Below are 20,725 nucleotides of genomic sequence, written 5' to 3'. Positions count from 1 at the left end.
CAATCACTCTGAGTCTCACTCTCCTTGGTTTGGTTCTTCCTAGGTCAGTCCAGAGGTTTTCCAGCAGGCAGATCTTTTCCCAGGAGTTCTGCAGGGTCCAGGTTAGCTACAAGTTACCTTCATCTCTGAGTACTTCTTCCCCAGCCATTAACAGAATTTTGATCCTATTACATTTATATTTACTTTTCAGGACTGGGATTTTGGATTGACTTTTAAAACAGTTATGCATTCCTCAAAGTGTGATTTCTCAAAATCCAGACCTCAGGACCATCTGGTCTTAAGTGTCTACATTTTTTGCTAATTCCATCACAGAGCACATTGCACTGGGCTCAGAGTAGGCCCAAGAGTTCTTGAATGAGCAGATCCCCAAGCTTTCCAAACACAATAGCAGGGTCTCCCCATCCTGCCCCCCAAGCTAGACTCCAGGTGGGGACTGGAGTCCTGCTGCACTTTAAGAAACCCAAGTTTTACTTGACAGTCACTCACCCAGTCAAAAGGGTCAAACTGACACCAAATGATATCACAAATGAGAGAGGATAAGCAATGGAAGTTTGCACTGTCCTTGGCTTAATATCAAGATGAGAACTGAACCAGGCTTCTTTGAAAGGTTTGTTGGGGAACCATCAAATCTCTTGGTAAAATTAAATGTGGCATCCAACATGCCAACAGCCTACATTACTGTTCAATTAATAATCACTACATCGGTGTAGTCTTCCTCGCAAGCCCACGGTAGTAAAGATTGGCCAAGCCCTAGGGTATCTTCGACTCTCTTTAATAGCAGCTTCAACTCCCCAGGACTCACCTCTGGGTGCAGAGTCTAATGTAGGCATGAGACCAGGTCAGGATGCTGTGCAGAGTGTGTGGAATTGGTCCCAATCAACAGTGAATAAATTGTGAAAATTCAACTTCTGTTGGGATTTGTAAGCATCCTAACGCTGAGAAGAAACCATTCACCTGAGCGCTGTTACAAATGTTCTCCCTGAATGTTTTAACCCCTTGTTCTCCTGAGCATGTAAATAAAGATGCCACCTGTGGCTTGTCCAAGGGCAGAGTATGTTTTTGCTTTAAAAAGATATAGATCAGAAGCCATTTACAAAGTACTTAGAGGGTCAAGAGCTACGGGAAAAGGACACCAGGTTCATGTAGATGAGGCAAATGATTATACTCACCATGTCTGAAATATCAGTGTTATGATTTATATCTTCTCATGATTTTGGCCTCCCCACAAAAGACAAGAGTGGGTTATAGTTAAAGCCTACTGGAACCAGGAAAGTAGATCCAAGGTCAGCTTTGGAAAAAGCATGCAGACACTTAGCCTTGCCTGAGATAATTGCCACGATATTTAATTTTTCCCATTGTGGGGAAACCTAGCCTCAGAACAAGTGACAAGCAGCTCATATCACTCTGCGACCAGGATACCATTTGCATTGTGACCTCACATAGACCCCATGGCCTCCGTGAGTCTCTCATCCAGTTGTAAAGGTTAATTATGTTTAAAGATCACCCACGTGAGGTTTTCAGATGCAAATTCATGCATGAATGTACCAAATGCCTCCACACTTCATTGGTTGCTAATCCTGCGTTTCTTAAGAACACTTGAAAATTCAGCATGTTCAAAGAGCTAGGACTATTTTTGTTGAAGAAATAATGTGTTATGTAGTCGAAGGAGCAGAGACTGGTTGGAATCCTGGTGACCTCTGATAGCTCCGACTTGCTGTCCCTCTAGAATGGAAGTCCTAATATCATGCATGGGGTCCTCTGCCAGGAGTAACAGGCCCAGGAACCAGCTTGCTCTGCAACAAGCAAAGTCTGGACTGGAGAGGAATAGGTGGAACTCAATTTGGAGCTCCTGGAGGTCTCGTTCATGTTTGATGGATGAGGCAGGAATGAGCCTTCCATGCTTACTCCCCCATAGAACACACTCAGTGACTACCCTAACATGAATGGATGTTTTCCTGCCCTGCACCTGGAGTCAGAGATTTGACCATACCTCGCATTGTCCATTTTAGTAGGTATGTGGTCAGTACCCACTAAGTGCTCAGCACTGTTTCGGTTGTCCAGCTGACCACACTCCATCAGCGAGATCAGAGCACATAAGCCTCCGGAAAATGTTACCCAACATCCCACCAGATTCCCCAGGCTCCCTAGGGTTGGAAACTAGGGATCAGCTAAGTCATTTTGACAATCTTTTCATAAGTGATTTCAAGATGCAATGAATTCCTCTGAAATTATCTAATCCATTTTAAAAAGTCATCTTGATTTTCTTGATTTTTTCAGAAACTAAGTTGGGATTGTGTTTTTTTCACCTAGGAAAACCTCTTTTTTGTGATGGAATATCTCAACGGAGGAGACTTAATGTACCACATCCAAAGTTGCCACAAATTTGATCTTTCCAGAGCCACGTAAGAGCCCCATAAAGGGTTTGGAGGGGGGAGTCCTTGTTCATGTGTACTAAGTGCCCACAGAACGCTTTTCCCATGTGGTATCTTTCCTGCTTCCTCACTTGGCACACCTGAATCCAGGAGCCAGGTAAACCTTGAGTATTATCAAACCAGGTAACAATTTTCCCAGTTTGCAAACTTGAGATTCATGACAATTTATTACATATCTCCCTGTTATAAAAAGAACTACTTGGTTTCTTAAGTAGCCACCCCAGTTCATCACACTTCTAAATACTGGATCGCAGAAGCAAATATTTGTCCTTTAGGAAGAAGGTGATCAAATGGAACACAAGTCTGCAAGGTGTGAAACTTTGAGCTGAAGCTTAGTGGAAAGGGGTAAGGCAATTGGTTCCCCGGACATGAGAAGGAAGAAACTAGAAGAAGCATTTAACGCTACCTGAGAATAAACTCTCCCCTTCTTTGGCATTAAACAGCCCTAGATGCAAGTGAGATGGAGCAGGTGTGTTTACCTGGTGGGACTAAGTTCCACAGCACCTGCCTGCACCAAGCTCCCATGGGTCCTACTTCCTGAATGGTAAACACACTATGACATTCAAGCAAAAGTAAACTATGCCGTTGGGCTCATTTCTAAATAATAGATATGTGTCAGCTTTCTTTGCTGACGTTCTTTGCTTGATACCCAATTATCTATCACCCACCTCCACCTGAACACTCAGAGTGGTTTAGGGTGAACTGGGCTGAAAGAGAGACTTGATGCACCAGTTCCTGCAAAACTCCTGGCAGGAGTGATGGCTGTTTTGTCAAATCTAGCGGGAAGCACTTTGCCACTCTTGTTGCCTCCAGGAACCCTCCACAGAGTCCCCACAGATAGTTTTATCAGATCTCTGCAGCAGTAATATCACTGGGCATTATTGTGTGTTAGAAACAATCCACTCAGTCCACCGTCCTCTCCAGCTCTGTAACGCACGAAACTGGCCGGGGCACATACTGCTGATCTGTTTTGCCCTAAATGTCTTCCAGGAGGGAGACTTTTGCTCTCTTCCACAAGACCCAGAAAGTCTCACTTCCAGGAAGCTCTCCCTCATATCTGTGCTTAATCCCACTAGAGAAGTGTAAACTCATTTCCTTTAAGTCTGCCACCAATTAGATACAGAGTAACTTATCAACTTGCATCTTCTAATATCCTCTTTCCACCTCTCAGGCTATGTTTCTTGCCCAGGCTCAACATTGTCAATATGAAAGCAAACCAGCCAGGTCTGTTGGGAATGGCCCTGCAGACAGCCAGCCATTGGGCTCCAAGTTTTAAAATTAAGCCCAGTTTTAAAATTAAGGAGAAAATTATTTTTGTATTATCATACACTATGACACTGAGTGTTTGTGTATGTTCTATTAGCAAAAAATAGAGGCATGAGCATTGCAGTTTAAAATAAAAGAACAAGTTGCAGATGGAAGCCAGGCAAATTTAAGACACCACCTCTGGTTCATACTCCCCAGGCTGATGCTGCTAACAGACCATGAGTCCTGGATTTCCAAAGTGTAGAATGGATGACATCTTCCTTGTTAGGATTAAGCAAGATTATGGGTGTCTACCATTTAGTCAAGGACTGTCTGCACATAGGTACCAGACTGGGTTGGGGGCTGGCTGTGTTCTGTCAGTACATTGCCATTTAACCTTTGCTCTCTTTCCCTCAGGTTTTATGCTGCTGAAATCATCCTTGGTCTGCAGTTCCTTCATTCCAAAGGAATTGTCTATAGGTAAATTGTGCTTTATGGAAACAAATACTAAGCTATCCAATTTCCTGGCCCCATTCATTTAATCTTTGCCCTTGGGTGCTATGCCTTGGCTGGGGAGTGTGCCTTTGTATTAGAAATTCTCCACCCAGAACACATGGATGGTGATCTGCCAACAACCAGCTAATGAGAAATTCCAGGCTCCACACAAGAAGGTCCTAGCCTTATTCTGTCCTTTATTGTGGCCCTTACTCTTCTCCTCCCTTTCACCCCCCTCTCTGATTTCCTTCTACTACTCTAATTTCTCTCCAGCATCTTATTTTCTCCCTCACTGGTTTTCTTTTCACCACCTGTTCTGGTTCACATTTGCTTTGTGTCACCTACCAATGCTTATGAGATCAGGGAAGGACATTCTTTCCAGAACTCTCACACAGAACCTGCAATCCTACACCCCGGAGAATTGTGCAGAACACCTCCCTGTCCTCTTTCCTGAATCCAAAATTCCTCCATTGTGCAATACCATTTCATACTCTGCTGCTGCCAAAGTCCTTAGATGAAAGCTATTGTACTTCAATCTTCTCACTTCTTTTCTCAAAACATAGCTGACACTTACTTAACATCCATATCTTCAAAAGCACAGTTGTCCAATTTCCAACTCACTCTAGATTGGGGGGGGGGGAGAAAAAGAAACTGATGAGGATCTGACTGAGCTACTGGAAACCAGCACAGGGACCTCTTCTGTGACAGACTCACAATAATGACCTGGAATCACCAATAAATGCTCCATTGTGCTCCACTGGGATTGTTGAGAACAGCAGGCTTCACAGAGAGATGGTTGATATTGAGGCTTTGGTGCTCACTGAGCATGCTGCCATTGTCTGGGAAATGTAGTTAGGAAGGAGGAACACCACAAATACATACACACACACACACACACTTTTCCAGGGGATGCCCACATGAGGGCTGCTGTATTTAGTATCACAGAATTAAAGACCTAGAGGAGGTTTGGGAAGTCAGACTTCTTAAGCAGGCTCTTTGAACCTATTTTTTTAATCTATCTTCAAAATGATCAGATTAAGAAGCTGATTTATATCCTTTCATTTTTAATGATCAAGAAATTGAGAAATATAAGAACATTATTTGACAACCTTGATTATGATCCATGGCTGACAGGCTGGCTTGTTTATTATTTATTTATTGATACTGGGGATTGAACCCAGGGATGCTTAACCACTGAGCACATCCCTAGCCCTTTTTTATTTTTTATTTTGATTCAGGGTCTCACTAAGTTGCTGAGTCTGGCCTTGAACTTGCAATCCTCCTATCTCAGCCTCTCGAGCTTCTGGAATTGGAGGCATGCACCCCTGTGCCCGACCAATGGGTTCTTTGAATTTGTGTTTATAATGCCTGCCATATACCTAAAATGTAATACTTGTACCTAGGTATTGAGTAGATGATGTGCGATGGATGGATGGATGGATGGATACATGAAAATTTAGAAAAGTTAGAAGGGAGAGAGAGCCAAAGATCTTAGGGCCGGAAAACATCTCATGAATCTCAAAACCCATGTGCCCCTATGCATCTATTCCTCTTCATCACAGTATTTTTCTGGTCACACCATCTTGTAAATTAATGAACAAAAAGACCAGTCAGGGTCTAAGTTAAGCTCTAATGTCACAATCAACATTCGGAGCCCTTGCTGTGTCCACATGTGAGAGTCTTCTTAGGCATGAATAAGAAAGAATATTGTGTTTGTTTAGTATGCACATGAAGTTATAGGAGGTCCCTGAAAAAGGCATCATGAAATAGTTAAGACTATTTAATGAGGCTAGCCCATCGGTTGCATGTTCCACCCCCATTGTTGAAGGCAGCAAGCTGGATGTAGAGATGGGTCATAGTGAAGTTTTGATGCTGACACTGAGATTAACTTGCTTCAAGGAATCTCTCAGCTTGTATGTGATTTCGCTGATCTAAACTTTTAATTTGGCAACTGAATTAAAAGAGGGGATTCTATTAATTTCCTTTATTTGACCAAACAATGAAGATTTTTATGAGCTTGTTCACAAAACCGATCTATTGGTCTTGAAAGACTGTCTTAAGAAACTACCACAAATTTGGTAGCTTAAGAAAATGGAGCCTTGGGCTGGGGATGTGGCTCAAGCGGTAGCGCGCTCGCCTGGCATGCGTGCGGCCCGGGTTCGATCCTCAGCACCACATACAAACAAAGATGTTGTGTCTGCCGATAACTAAAAAAATATATATATTAAAATTCTCTCTCTCTCTCTCTCTCTCTCTCTCTCTCTCTCTCTCTCTCTTAAAAAAAAANTAAAAAAATATATATATTAAAATTCTCTCTCTCTCTCTCTCTCTCTCTCTCTCTCTCTCTCTCTCTCTCTTAAAAAAAAAAGAAAAGAAAAAAGAAATTGGAGCCTTATTTTCAGGTTCTAGAGTCCAGAAGTCCAAAATCAAGATGTTGGCAGAACCATGTTCCTACCAAAGGTCTAGAGGAGGACCCTTCCTTGCTCCTCCAGCCTTTGGTGGCTGCAGGCACTCCTTGGCTTATTGCCTCATCATTCCAATCTCTGCCTTCATCTCCATATGGCCTTCTCTCTGTGTATATCTCTCCTCTGTGTGTCTCTTAGAACCACACTTGACAGAATTAGTCCCCACCCCATGACAATCCAGGATGAAATCATCTTAAGATCGTTAAGTATATCTGCAAAGACCTTTTTTTTTTTTTTGCTAAGCAAGGTCACATTCACAGAGTTTTGGAGGTGAGGACATGTATATGTGTTTTGGGGACCCAGAATTCAACCTCTACAACTGGTGTCACTGAGGGTCCACCAAATCCCTTTGTCAAGCATTGTAGTGACACAAAATGTATAGAAGTCCCAACCCCAAACACCTAATGAAGCCACTTCCTGCAATTTTCTAAAAGTAGAATTGCATGAAAAAAAAAAAACACACACACAAGAAGTACATTCTTTAAAAGTGCAAGGGAATCTGATTCCAATTAAAAGTGCAAGTGCCAAGGGAAGGAAAGCCCTCTGTGGATGTCAGTGGAGTCTGCCAACCAAAATCCCTACCTGAGAAAAAAGGATTTCATAAAGGAGAACAAGCTTTGCACATGGAAAAAGTGACTGCAGAAAAGGCACAGAAATAGAAATAAGAAGGTCAAATAGAGGAAAAATAAACAAATTTGTCCAACTTTAACAAAAGGCAATGACATTGGGCAGAAGCAAGAATTGAGAGCATGAGCTACAGAGAACCAGGTGGTGACACCATCTTTCACCACCTGCTGGGAACTGAAAGACAGTGGCCTCTTATAAACCGTCAGTCACAGACCCTGAATTGGGTTAAATGTAAAAACAAGGACCTGAAAAATTCATAGACATGGAAAGAGAAGACTCTAGAGCCTCAACCCTTAGAATGTTAGAACAGAAAAGAAATCTAAGGTTATGTTTTGTTGTTGACAAAACTGGATCTAAACCATACACCTGAAGACACTTCCAAATGCTTTCTCATGGATTATCTCATCTGATGTCACAGGAGACAAGCAAGTGAACATAGTTAACCCCGTTTTATATGTGATAAATCAGAGACTCAGGGAGCAGAAGTAGAGTGACTGAACTAGCCATATAAAGCTGGAACTGGGAAGCCGTTGTTGACCCCCTCCACCTCTCTGAGTGGAAGAGCTCTGCTTGTACTGACCGCACAACCGAATGAAAGGCTTTTACTTGTTTCTGTTACACTTGATGCACTGAAAGCAGCTCCATGAGCAGAAAAAATGCACACAGGGACAAACCAGGGCCTTGGGCTCTGCAGTTCTATTCCAGGTCCTGATGTCCTGTGGGGTGAATGTGAGGAGCTAGCAGCCTGACACTCCTCAGAACATTCTAGGCCTTTGGGTTCTGTGGCATCTCCAGTTGGCCCAGGTGGTCTGGCTGGCCTTCTCCTCTCTCGTTCCTCATCCCCATGGAGGCCCAGCTTTGCAAGGCAGCCTTTCTAGACCTTTCCATTCTGACTTGCATCTCTCAAAGCTTCTATGAGCTTCTCTCACACAATCCCCAAAACATCTGTCCCACTTTAGAGAATGGATTAAAAATTGGACATGAAGCTTATTCTTCCTTGCCTGAGGCCCAGAGAACATTTATTTTTAGGACCAGTTAAAAATACATCCTTGTATATTTTAGCTAAACCAGTTTGATGAGAAAAACCAGGTGAGTTTGGGATAACTGGATGTGAGAAAAGACGGGGAAGGCATTTGTGTCCTAGCCCACTGAAGGGCCATGCTGTCTGGGATACATCACACCAACTCTAAGAACCTTTGTGTTTTTTCATCAGGAAAAATGTGGACAAAAAAATCATGATAATTAGAAATGGAGTGTTGTGAAAATCAACTGATAAGATGCATGTGCAAACAAGAAAATCCAATGCAAATTTTAGACATATCTAATATTTTAGATCATTATTCTTATGATCTATGAATAGCACCAGAACTGGATATCTAGAGATGATCCCAAATCATCCTTCACCCCAATTTCTGGGAACATGTGTGCATGGCTACAAATGGTGTGCATGTTTCATATAGCAGAAACTCAAAATGGTATCAATATGGCAGAGCATGTGGATTAAATAACGAACCTGAAATTCTTAGCATAAAATAAGCCTAACCCATAATTGGGATTAGTGGAATATAATCCACAAATCACAGTGAAATTGTGTATTTCAATCTAATGTAAGATGAGGAGGTAGAACACCAATACTCTCTAATGAGAAGATCTGGACTTACTGAGCATCTTCAGTCCTGATTATGAAAGTGTGACAGCATTTGAGCTCGGGAGATAGAACATCCGAAATGACATTACTGTGAGATGGACTTCAGGCCTTGCGGTCAGACAGAAAATGTGGGAGATGCCCTGATAATGGAGATGACCCAACTGGCCCAGTAGAGGACATCAACCCTGGGGATACCTGCTAATCTCTACTCTACCAAAACAGCCGCAATCCACTCTCAGTTTCTCTAGCTAACTCGCTGTTACAGAAGGTGGGGGAAACAATTAAGGGGAGCATTTAGTGAGCCATTCATTGCAACTGATAATCACTGTTTGGGGATTAATTCTTTCCACAAATATTATTGAGGGCCCGGTGCATGCGGTACTGTTAGCAGAGCCCGGTTCAATTACAATAAATAAGAAGCAATATGTTTCCATCCTAAAGAAGCTTCCCGTTTTACAAAGGTAACAGACAAAACAAACATTGAAGGGAACTTTCAGAAATCATAAATATTTAGGACAAGTAATAACACTGGAACTTCTGCTTAAGCAAAAGCTAGGCCTCATTAGGAAACCATAACTGAGAAGGCAAACTCAGCAGAAACCAGGCAGATTCTCCCTTCTCTCGGTTTCTCTTTGGATTTGTGTGGCTTCTATCACTGCTCTTGGCCTAACTACTTCATTTTCCTCTTCTTTTACAAAGTAGTCTCATTTTCCAAGGGCAAATACCACAAGCAATCCTGGATATCTTCTTTCTCTCTTCTGGCACTTCACCAAGACAGATCAGTGCAATTCCAACATCCAAAAACAGGAAATGAATAGTCCAGTTGAGTTGATCCACTGAGGTAGAGGGGACAGGGTTACTTAATTGGGAGCAAAATTTCTGATAAGGGAGGCTGGGCAAGTCCTCCAAGAGGAGGTCCCCTAAGAGATGAGAAGAGCACCTACCCCTGCTCTCTCCCAAGTCACATTAGTTAACCAATGAGAGCAGCTGTAGTCTCCAGCAGCCACATCCCCTCACCTTAACAACAGTGGATCTCAGAAAGTTCAGAAATTCCCAGACAATAACAAAACCGGAAATGAAGTTAGATGTTATATGACAAACTAGAATTCATGAAATTCTATTAACTAAAATCTTAGATAAGATTAAAAAAAGATAAAACTTGAAAGTAATTGATGACAAGTCAATGTAATACCTGAATCATCTTTAAAGGGTCAATTTTGCAGGTAGAGGATGGGAAGAAACTGGGATAATGTCATGAAAAAAAGTACTGGAGGTTTTAGTTTATAATAAACTAAATATTAATTGTTAGTGTGAGGAAGCTGCAGAAACAACCAGAACAACGTCTTAGGCCACCGTGACAAAAAGCGTGAGGGTCCTGACATGAGGCAGTGGTGCCTTAGAATCTGCACCAGTGAGATCAGCCACCAGGACGGTGTTTCCAGTCCAAACATCACCTCTCAAGAATAAAACAAATTCAAGACATCTGGAGGTGGAAGGGTCTGAAAACCTCATCATGTAAGGAACAAGGTCCCTGAACTTGTTGAAGGAAAGACAAGAGAGAACTTGATGTCACTTCTCAAATACTTGGGTACCTGTATAATAATGCTAGAGAAGCCAATGAGTAAAATTCACAAAGAGGTGTACATTGGTTCATTAATTTAAAAAAATTGTCTGTTGCATTTATTGAAGAATAGAATTGGCTATTTTTAGAGATACCAGTACTCTACTGAGAGAGAAATTTATGGACATGACATTCTAGTTTGGAGGGATTCTCATTCTAGAAAATTTTTCATTAGAAATAACCTTCTTCAACTGGACTTGGAATTAGGTGCAGTATAACATAATTTTTTAAAAAAAGACAGAACCATAGTATAAAATGGCATAAAAACAGCATTTTGTAAGGCTTTTCCCGCTTTGTTCCCCCCCAGAAAAGGCACTGGCGTCAAAAGTCTCTGGCGGGGGTTCTGTCCCTGTTCATGAAGCACTACTCCTTGGTAAACCAGAAGGAAAAACAGGAGCAGCAATGACTGTTCCCTTGAGGAACTGGCCTGTCTGCCCTGCTGTGTGTACAAGTGTATACAAGTGAAGGCGAGTTGATGGTGTACCGTGTCGCAGAGCACCCTACTCCAAGCACCTCAGCCACCACCCACCAGGGCATTTCATTCTTAGCTGTCTCTTCATGTCCATTGTTTTAGAAAGCCCTCTTAAAAGTCAAGGGTGCTGCACTGGGGAGATAAGCCAGGACATTTATAGACCACCTGTGGAGTCTGCAGACAAGAAACATGGATTGAGCTCTGGAGATGAACCAGAGCTGAGCAGGGCATGGGGGACACAAAAGTCAGAGGGAGGGTCAGTACCAAGCCAGCTGGCCGGGACAGCAGGGGCTGTGGGGAAAGCCTTGAGCATAAGCCACAAGTAGAAAACCGAGGACCAAGGAGCAGCCAGCAGTGAGCCAGGGGGAGGGAGGACCAGCCAAGCTCCCCCTGCACCCCCTCTTTGGCCCCCTCTCTGGCTGTGCCAAGATGAGCTACCACGCCCCCAGGACCAACCATTTTATTTTAAGTAAATTGTTATCTATTCAAGTGTGGTTTTGCTTTTGCTTTTGTTTTTCAGGGACTTGAAGCTAGATAATATCCTGCTAGACAAAGATGGGCATATCAAAATAGCAGATTTTGGGATGTGCAAGGAGAACATGCTGGGAGATGCAAAGACCAACACTTTCTGCGGGACCCCTGACTACATCGCCCCGGAGGTAGGGTCAAGCCTCCTTGAAGGCCCTGTGCCTGCCCATCCCAGCTCAGCACACCTAGGACAAGTGCTTCCTCCTCCCTCAAATCAGAAGGTTTCCCATATTTGGGTTCAAGATTTTATATATATACATATATATATATTTACTATTGGCTAAAACATAGCCATACATAGTTTGCTCCTATGATCTTACCAAGGCTGCAACTTACATTCATGAGGACATCGCCAGGGCTTGAAGACTCCAGCACTCCCTTTCAGTCATGGCTCTGACCCCACACCAGCCTTAAAACATGTTCATTCTGTTCAGACTGGTCAGAGGAGCCACTGGCGAGAGTCAGGTGGAAACGGGTTTAATTGCAAGACCCAAATAGCAATTTCCATGCTGGTACTGTGGAAGAATAGAGAGATTGCTAGAATTCTCAAGATCCCACTTTCTCTTATGTAAAATGGGTATAACACTGACACAATGTTATTGTAGACATTAAATGAGATAAAGTTAAACCTCATCCCACCCACTCCCCAAAATAATTATAGTAAGCAATAACAACAGTTGCTATCATAATCTGAGCACCCTCGGGAACAGTATTTGCTCAAAAGACATCTTTCCATCCGACTGAACCCCCATCTCTCTCCCTCTTTGTATGGAATCACCCCAGCTCTTCACTCCAGGGTGGTTAGAACCTGCCTTGCCACTCCATCCTTCCCAGAGCACAGTTCTTGTCCTCTTTGCTCTCTTTTATAGATCTTTGACTCTCTCTCCATCTCTCTGAATGTTTGCTTGAAAACCTAATGTTATTTCTTATTCACTTTCTAAAACTTTTTTTTATTATTTTAAAGTAATTAAATGTATACAGGAGGTTGCAAAAGTGGTACCCTTCACCCAGCTTCCCCCAAAGGGTGCATTTCACACAGTTAGGGTACAACATCAAAACCAGGAGGTTGACATTGGTAGAAGGCACAGGTGGTTCTGTGCCATTTCCTCACCTGGGCAGATTGGGCAATCTCCCCTTTTATACCCAAGGATCCCGTGCAGGGCTTGCTAATCACTAGCCTTAAGAAGACAAGTAAATGGCCTAATTGACAGGTGTTCAGGAGGGTCGTCTAATAAGTCAGTGACAGTCAGCACTTTGATTTCTCAGATGAAACAAATTCAGTGACAAATCCTGATCTTTACCAACGTAACTGTAGCAGCTAGTGTCTGAGAACTGGGTGGTTTTGCACTGTGCTTATGTGGTATTTAACTTTAATTTAACCTTGTTTAAAGGCAATGTTGGCCTCTGTTCCACAAGAAATTACGGCTTTCAACTGTCAAGGAATTGTTGAGCTCACAGAGCTCGGCTCATTGATTTAATAACTTTCTGATATTAGAAACCTGGGCTGCTTTCAGGTTAGCACAAATGCAGATATCATGCAGTAAACCATTTCTAGTTTGAAGTGAAGCCAAAGCTAATTAAGGCACAAGGGAAGCAGACCTCAGAGGGGAGGTTCCCTTCCACTACGGAATTCCCTTAGCAAGAATTATACAACATTCGCTTGGCTCAGACCGCGTCATTGTCACCCTCTCAACCTCATGTGAGCTGACTCTGTTTCCTTCCTCTCCACTTAGGATGTCACATTACGTTTACCTTGCTCTTATTCATTCCTGTCCACAAATGCCCCGCGCTATTTCCTTTCCTTGGCAAACCTTCCTTCCTGAGTCTGTTTCTACCTGCCTCTTTTAGAATTTAGCTGCTTCTCTCTCTCTCTCTCTCTCTCTCTCTCTCTCTCTCNTTCTCTCTCTTTCTCTCTCTCTCTCTCTCTCTTTCTCTCTCTCTCCCCCCAACTTCACTCTAATTTTCTTTTTTTTAATTATTTTTTAATTTACATATGACAGTGGAATGCATCACAATTCTTATTACATTTATAGAGCACAATTTTTCATATCTCTGGTTGTATACAAAGTATAGTCACACCAATTCGTGTCTTCATACACGTACTTTGGATAATAATGACTGAACTACATCCCCAGCCCCTCTCTTATTTTCAAGCATGCTTCTCTCCCCATGATCCGATGCTTCAGTTCTCAGCTCTTCCTACTGTAAATTCTCCATGACTATGCTTTTGGCTCCAGAATCAATATGTCCAGCCCCAACTTCTTGCTCAGACCCACATGTCCACGTTCCTGCCTGAGTTCTCTGACTACCTTCAGATATACAGTTCCCAAGCTCACTTGTCTCTTCTACTTCTTCCTCCCCTCCTCCACCTGTTCCCTTTCCCTTTTTTCTCCATTCTCGGTGAACCACATGTCATCCATCTAGTTGCCTAGATAGAGAACTAGGAATTCCCCAAGTTTTCTCCTTCTTCCTTAACCCTCAGGTCCAAGCAAACTTCAAGACCTCCTAAAATTGAACCTCCCCTGGCTATCCACTCCCTCAACATTCTGACTGAATTAACACTCTCCCTTGATTTCTTCTCTATCTTCAAAAGGAAGTCCTTTAATTTAGTCCCCAAAGTCCTTTAGTCTCCCCCCCATTTTTACTGGGACTCCCCCAGTCTAGGACATCAGCATCTCTTGCCCTGGATCCCAGCAAAGCCCTCTCATGTGACTTTCCTCCATCCACACCCATCCCACCCATCCCTCCATCCACTCATTCCCACCAATACCCATATATCCTCCTTAAATATCTTTGAATATTTTGATGATATTCTCTCAGCAGTTAAAAGAGCACCCCCAAAATCTGTGTATGTATCTATATGAGTCACATTCCCACTAATACAGATTGTGTGTTGTAACACGTGCCTTGAAAAGCCTATAATCACATTGAAGATGAGCTAAAAATAGTATTAAAAAACTAGCTTTTATTCTACTTATTACTAGCACAAAATCGTGTATGCTTCATTAATATTAGATTAAATAACTTTTTAAATCTTGGTTTGATACCTCAGAACTCTGGGATTGAAAGGTCTGATTCATTTATTCTAGTTCTTGGTTTTCATGTCTACAGTAACTGAAAAGATACTTCACAGAGGTACAATATGAAACAGATTTTATAATATGTACTTAAGGCAAGGATCATTGCTGACAATAGTGGATACAAGTCCATAATTCAAAGCAATGCTTTTGATACATTCACAATTTTTTTAAGCCCACCTCTTGTAGGCTAAAACATAACTAATGAGGTCCTCCTTGTTTCTACCTTCCTCACGTGTAGCTGACAAAGATCTCGTACAGGGAGTAAGAGAGACATCAGTGCTACCATTTTCTTACTTTCTGCTTATGATTGCCTTATTTATTTCAGTGTTTTTTTTTAACTCAAATGTTATGTTTGCCTTATTATTACTGTATTACCTTCAATCCAAGCCTCTTTGCAGATAACTTTTTAAAGACGTGTCATGTTGTGAAAATTAGTTTAGTTAACAACAGAAGCCAAAATGGTAACACTCTAGGATTCATGGAAAGTCAATGAATGAGCCAAGTGACTGCCAGGCTGCTGCTGAGATGAGGTTTCCCACCCTTCCCTCAGGATACCAGATCTACTGTTCTAATGAAGTGAGGGTGCTAGGTCACTCTGCAAAGTAAATCTTCTTAAAGCCTAACTCCTTTCTCATTTTAGATTTTAAAAATTACTCTAAAATAAATATAAGTTCTAACTTTCTTCCCATGTCTCATGAGATGACCTGGTCACTCTGAAGGCATGCACCACTTTGAAGCCACTGCTCGACCAAGTCCAGAGTTGCCCATGTCATGTGCAAACGTGCTTTACAATCTTTAAGAAATCCCCACTATCGGCTGAGTACAAGCCCAAATCCTGAGTATAGAGCCCTGATGAAACATCCAGTCCCATGGATGTGTGCACCTTCCCCAACTCGGCCACCTACTCCACCTCTATTATCACATCCTGTTTCCTTGGTCATGGTCATCCCCACCTCTGGCCATGTTCTCCTGAAACTAAGCCTATGCTGGCTTCTGGAATAGTCTATTGTCTCCTGCTTGGTGTTGCCAGGGCACAGGAGTCTCCAGTTGACCAATGCACTGAGTGTTTCCCCATCAGGGACCATGATGTACCCACTGTGTCCCAAGTCACCTCCCTGCATCTCAGAGCAGGCACCCATCAGCTGTTTTCTGAATAAGTGGCCACACCAAGGTCACACCAAATGCCCAGGTCTAACTTGCACTGGATTCCCACCTTTGCAGTCTCCTTTCCTGTACCCAGCAAAATCCTCCCATTTGGGGGGACCCCACTGGCATGCCATCTACTTTGTGAAGTTTTTCTCTATCTCACTCATTCACCCATTGCCCTCTTCCCTTCCAAAGCTAAACAAATCAAGGCAGGTGGTTCTTCCTCATCTCACCCACCACCTACTGCTGTTCTAAGTTTCAGGCTGCCTTGTGCTGGGTCTTTGAGTCTCTGATTTCCTCCCCGATTGAAGTAGAAATGGCTCTATAGTTCTCAGAAAGCCAACCAGACGAGAGCCCAAAGCAGCTGGGACAAAGGCCATGGAGCCATCTAGCAGACACTGATCTCTCCTTTCAGGAGAATTTGGATCACAGAAATAAGTGCATTTCAGAGCAGTGTCAAGAACAATATCTAAAAAGTTAACTGTGCTTCCTGCAGCCTATGTCTCTTGAGACCCAGTGCTTCTCTCCAAATCTCCACTGTTCCTCCTGACATCCCACTGCAGGAGGGTCTAATGTATATAATTGGAGACCTCCAGCTCATTTTGACAAAAATAGGGATGCAGTAAAGCAGGGAAACGTCCTATTTTCTACTACACACTAGCCTGTCAGCCGTGTGGGATTTTAGCACACAGAAGCAGCTCCTAGGAGAAAGGAGAGATGGCTTGGAAACTAAACAACATGGTCCCTGGGCGGTCACTTAGCATCAGAATAGCACTTGCCCCAATAGGCACATCTATGCAGACCTTGGTCACCAGCTCCGTGGCTGAAGGAGCTGTAGGAATGGCTCACCAGAGGGGAGAAAGAGAGACCCTGTCATGACATGGAAGGCATTATGGTATTGTTCTGGTTTCTCAGGCCTAGAGTTATGCCTTTAAGGCTGAATTCTTGGAGTAAAGACAGGGAAGGGAAAGGAGAAGGACAAAAGAAGAGACCACAGTAAGACTGAGCTAGGAAATAAGCCTCTCTAGCAGGTGCTGCTTGACCACAGTCTCTTCACCAATGGAGAAGCGCGAGCACTACCAGGCTGGGCAGAGCAGACACCAGAGACCACATCAAATATGAAAAGAGAATCAGGCAGTGAATTCCCCAAGACCAGAACTCAGAAGAGAGCTTTCAACTAACTGAGCAATCTCAAACAAGAAACAACACTTCCCCAAGCTGTTTCCTCTGGGAATGACAACATCTCGTCCTTCCAGGGACACAATGTATGAAACATCTGCCATGTGTTCCTTCAGCTGACATTCCATTCCCTATGTGGCTTTGCATTTTGCTTCTTCCTCCTAACATAAGACTTTTTTTTTTTTTTTTACAAACATCCAAGTCTAGTAGGTTTGCTTTCCACCACAGCCATCTCCTGTCCTCCAAATTTCTTTTCATTAGAATGGCCAAAATGAAGTTGTTTACAATGCGTTGCTCCGAGCAGTTTGATTGCTTTGGCTCCCTCTTGTGGTGAGTCTTGGAAATTGCATGTGAACTTGGTCTCTGATTTAGGGCAAATTTGAACTGAGGATGCATGTTCAGTGTGTGGCTTGCATACTCCATACCTTCCGACAATAAACAAGGAAGTTGTTGAAAGGTCAACACTCAACGTCTTTTTTTCCTGGAAAATGAATCAGTGATAAAATAGAATTTTAAAAGACAAAATTTAGTTGGGATTCCAGACTTGAAACTTCTTCCCTAGCAGATAGACCAAGCCTGCCATCAAGCCATATGTAGATCTGAGAAATCCGAATGTCTGATTTCTCCATATGAACAGTTGTCATCCTTGGTTATTCTCCCATGACAGCCACACAATTCAATTCTGCATCATAATGACTACACCATGACTCCCGAGTTGACCAGTCATGATTAGCTAGGCTTTGGGGACAAAGAGTTGGTCAGCTCATGTCTCTGGATGCTTAATTACCACAAAGACTTTGTGCAGGGACGCAGGCCGGGTAGAAGTCAGTGAAGCATGTGGACTTGGTTCCAATGTTCATGCCAGAGGCACTGGAGCACTTAGATGCGTGCTAGCTTTATTGGGTCCAGTGTCTGCCACCCAGGTCTTCATGTCACAGATGGGACTATGAAAGCTAAGAACATGGTTCAGCATTTTCTCTTAAAGCCAGAGGGAAAACAGAAGTTGAAACTCTACAGTGTTTACTCAAAAATCTTGGCATTGTACGTTCATTTCTCTCCGTCATCAGCTATCTAGAGATAGTGTTCAGAGTGGGCTCTGTTGAGACCACATATTATCTTCACCAACCATCATTTACTGAGTGCCCTGGAGGAGTTGGAAGTATCATCAGTCACCAGCGTCATCTATTAATTATGTCTCTGCCTTTTGGCCACACAGATCTTGCTGGGTCAGAGGTACAACCATTCAGTGGACTGGTGGTCCTTTGGGGTTCTCCTATATGAAATGTTGATTGGCCAGTCCCCTTTCCATGGGCAAGATGAGGAAGAGCTGTTCCACTCCATCCGCATGGACAATCCCTTTTACCCACGATGGCTCGAGAAGGAGGCTAAGGACCTTTTAGTGAAGGTAAGAAATGTGGTCAAGAAGGTTTTCATAAGATTAGTGGTAGATTCTCTGCTCAGTATTCCCACTCACTTCTAGATTCTGACCTTCATGTGACAGAGCAAATACCAACTATATTGAACTAGATTTAAATGGTATACCCACCATTATCTGTTTCAGCTGAGGCACCAATAATATGAGCATTAGGTATCAAAAGGAGTTTGAGACAAACCCTCTTGTGCATCATTTATAAAAAGAAATGCCTCCAAAACTGTTCCATGACTCTTGAATGCTATTACTTGGATATAGTTGGTCCTTTTAATGATCACCCTTTGCAGCTTAAAACTTAATCTTTTGTTTCTCATATACAAAGTATTGAGTCCAATTTATCTTCCCTGACCCTGGTTTAAACCTTGACATGACACTTCTGCTCACGCTCAGGTAAAAGATGAATCTATTGTCACTCATAGGTCATGAAACACTGTTTCAGATGAGAAACTGAAACTATCCTGATCAAGACCTTAGTGATCATGTCCATCTTAACACGAAAGCTCAGACTTCTGCTCCCTTTCCACTGGTTGGAGTTCACGGCTGGCACTGCTCACCTTTGGAGATGGCTGATAATTGTGTGTGGTTGACTGTGTCCTTGTTCTCTTCCTCTCCCACTGAGGGTGCTTCAGACCACACCAGGTAGAAACCAAGTGAGGACGGAAGGGCAAGGAGAAGAGACAGTTCTCACATGGCCACCAGCTTCACACTCCAAACCCACCAATGGTTCAAGCTGAGACTTCGTGATGCCTTCTAGTAGATTCTATGGAAATACTAATGCTTGGGGACATTTTTGGCTAAAACCTTTGAAATACAGGCTGTGCAGTCCAGACCCTGGACTAGGTATTACATCAAAACTATTAGGCAATATGCTTCCTCTCTATCTGTCATCCACCCAGCAATGGTCTCAAGAAGTGTCTAAAATGCATGCAGACCAGCTCACCCCTCACATGCCCTACCCATTGTGCAATGGAAACATCCATGTATCCCTCACTCTAACAAGCTCTGGGAGGCCAGGCTACTGCCATCCTAGCAGCAAATCCAAAAGCTACCATCCAAGCAGAAATCAGAACCCCATCCATGATAACCCAAGATACATTAGAAATTTGTGTAAAGTAGTATAGATGGACACTGTACTCTGAGAACCACAGCCATGACTGAGGAGCCCCAAGGCAAACCAATGAAGGAACTAAGAACACCTGGGAGCCATCATTAAGGGTCATATAGATAGAATACTAGATACAATGCCAGTTTTCCTTTTTTGAGGATATAAAACACCATCCATAACATATGAGTTTTAACAAGTGGTAAAATATGAAAATGAATACGGCAATACAACATGCCAACATATATGAATACGATAAGCCTACATTTACTGTGCTCTTCCTGCAAATGTTTGGATCAGAGACCCATCCATGTGGCCAAGAGGCCAGCAAATCTAAAAGAAGTGGACCCAGAATATAGGGATTTGGAAAAAAAAAAACATTATTTGTTCTCTAGAATCTCCTGTGTCAGCTGGTTAAAAAAGATCATTTAGAAAAATAATTTTTAACCTTGTTCTCGTTATAGTAAAAATGGGAAAAGGAACAAGATCCTTCAACATTGGAAGCTATCACTTGGTATTAAATCACAACTTTGAAGCATATCCCCATCTTTTTTCACTAGTCTCCTTTCTTCTCTTGAAGAATTGGAATTAAATGTCAAGGGATTACACTTCCACCTCTTAACACAAGAGACAACTTGCTTAAGGTACTAGAAACTTTGAGGGTACTCCAGGGCTCTACCTGGGAATGGAGATCTTGACTCTGAGAGACAAAGCTCTCACAGGATCCTCAGCCCCAGGTTAATGGAACGAGGTATTTTAAAACCAACGGCTGTTCCATTCCACTTTCACTTTCTGTGAGCCAAGCAAGCAATAAACGAAGGAAACTCCCTGAACGGCCAATTAAATTCACTTTTAATAACTAAACAAAACACGTGTAAATGAAAGCTAATTTCAAAATTATCCAATTAAAAAAAGATGACAAAGGTAAAAATAAGCTAGTGGGATTTGAACATAAACAGTTTCACTTTATGTAAAGCTAGTTTAAACATTATTACAATTCCTACAGTGAGTTTATTCTTATTCTTATGAAGGACTTCAATACCTTATTTTTTTTTAATTTTTTATTGTTGATTGTTCAAAACATTACATAGTTCTTGACATATCATATTTCACACTTTGATTCAAGTGGGTTATGAGCTCCCATTTTTACCCCATATACAGATTGCAGAATCACATCAGTTACACATCCATTGATTTACATATTGCCATACTAGTGTCTGTTGTGTTCTGCTGCCTTTCCTATCCTCTACTAT

At 42.5% G+C, this 20,725-nt stretch overlaps 1 protein-coding gene across 2 annotated transcripts in view; it reads left to right on the top strand.

Annotated features, from left to right (window-relative positions):
- The window catches only part of Prkcq (protein kinase C theta), a 74,202-nt gene that overhangs the window by 42,377 nt on the left and 11,100 nt on the right, over positions 1–20,725 (top strand). For both annotated transcript variants that reach the window (XM_015495182.2, XM_048812647.1), the window contains 4 exons: positions 2,311–2,402; positions 4,095–4,157; positions 11,526–11,664; positions 18,155–18,343. In XM_015495182.2, the coding sequence (XP_015350668.1) occupies positions 2,311–2,402; positions 4,095–4,157; positions 11,526–11,664; positions 18,155–18,343 (483 nt within the window). The remainder of the gene's footprint in view (positions 1–2,310; positions 2,403–4,094; positions 4,158–11,525; positions 11,665–18,154; positions 18,344–20,725) is intronic.

Source organism: Marmota marmota, unplaced genomic scaffold, assembly GCF_001458135.2.
Source record: "Marmota marmota marmota unplaced genomic scaffold, marMar, whole genome shotgun sequence".
Taxonomy (NCBI): domain Eukaryota; kingdom Metazoa; phylum Chordata; class Mammalia; order Rodentia; family Sciuridae; genus Marmota; species Marmota marmota.
Note: the sequence above shows the minus strand (reverse complement) of the source record. Positions and strands in the feature narration are given on the sequence as shown.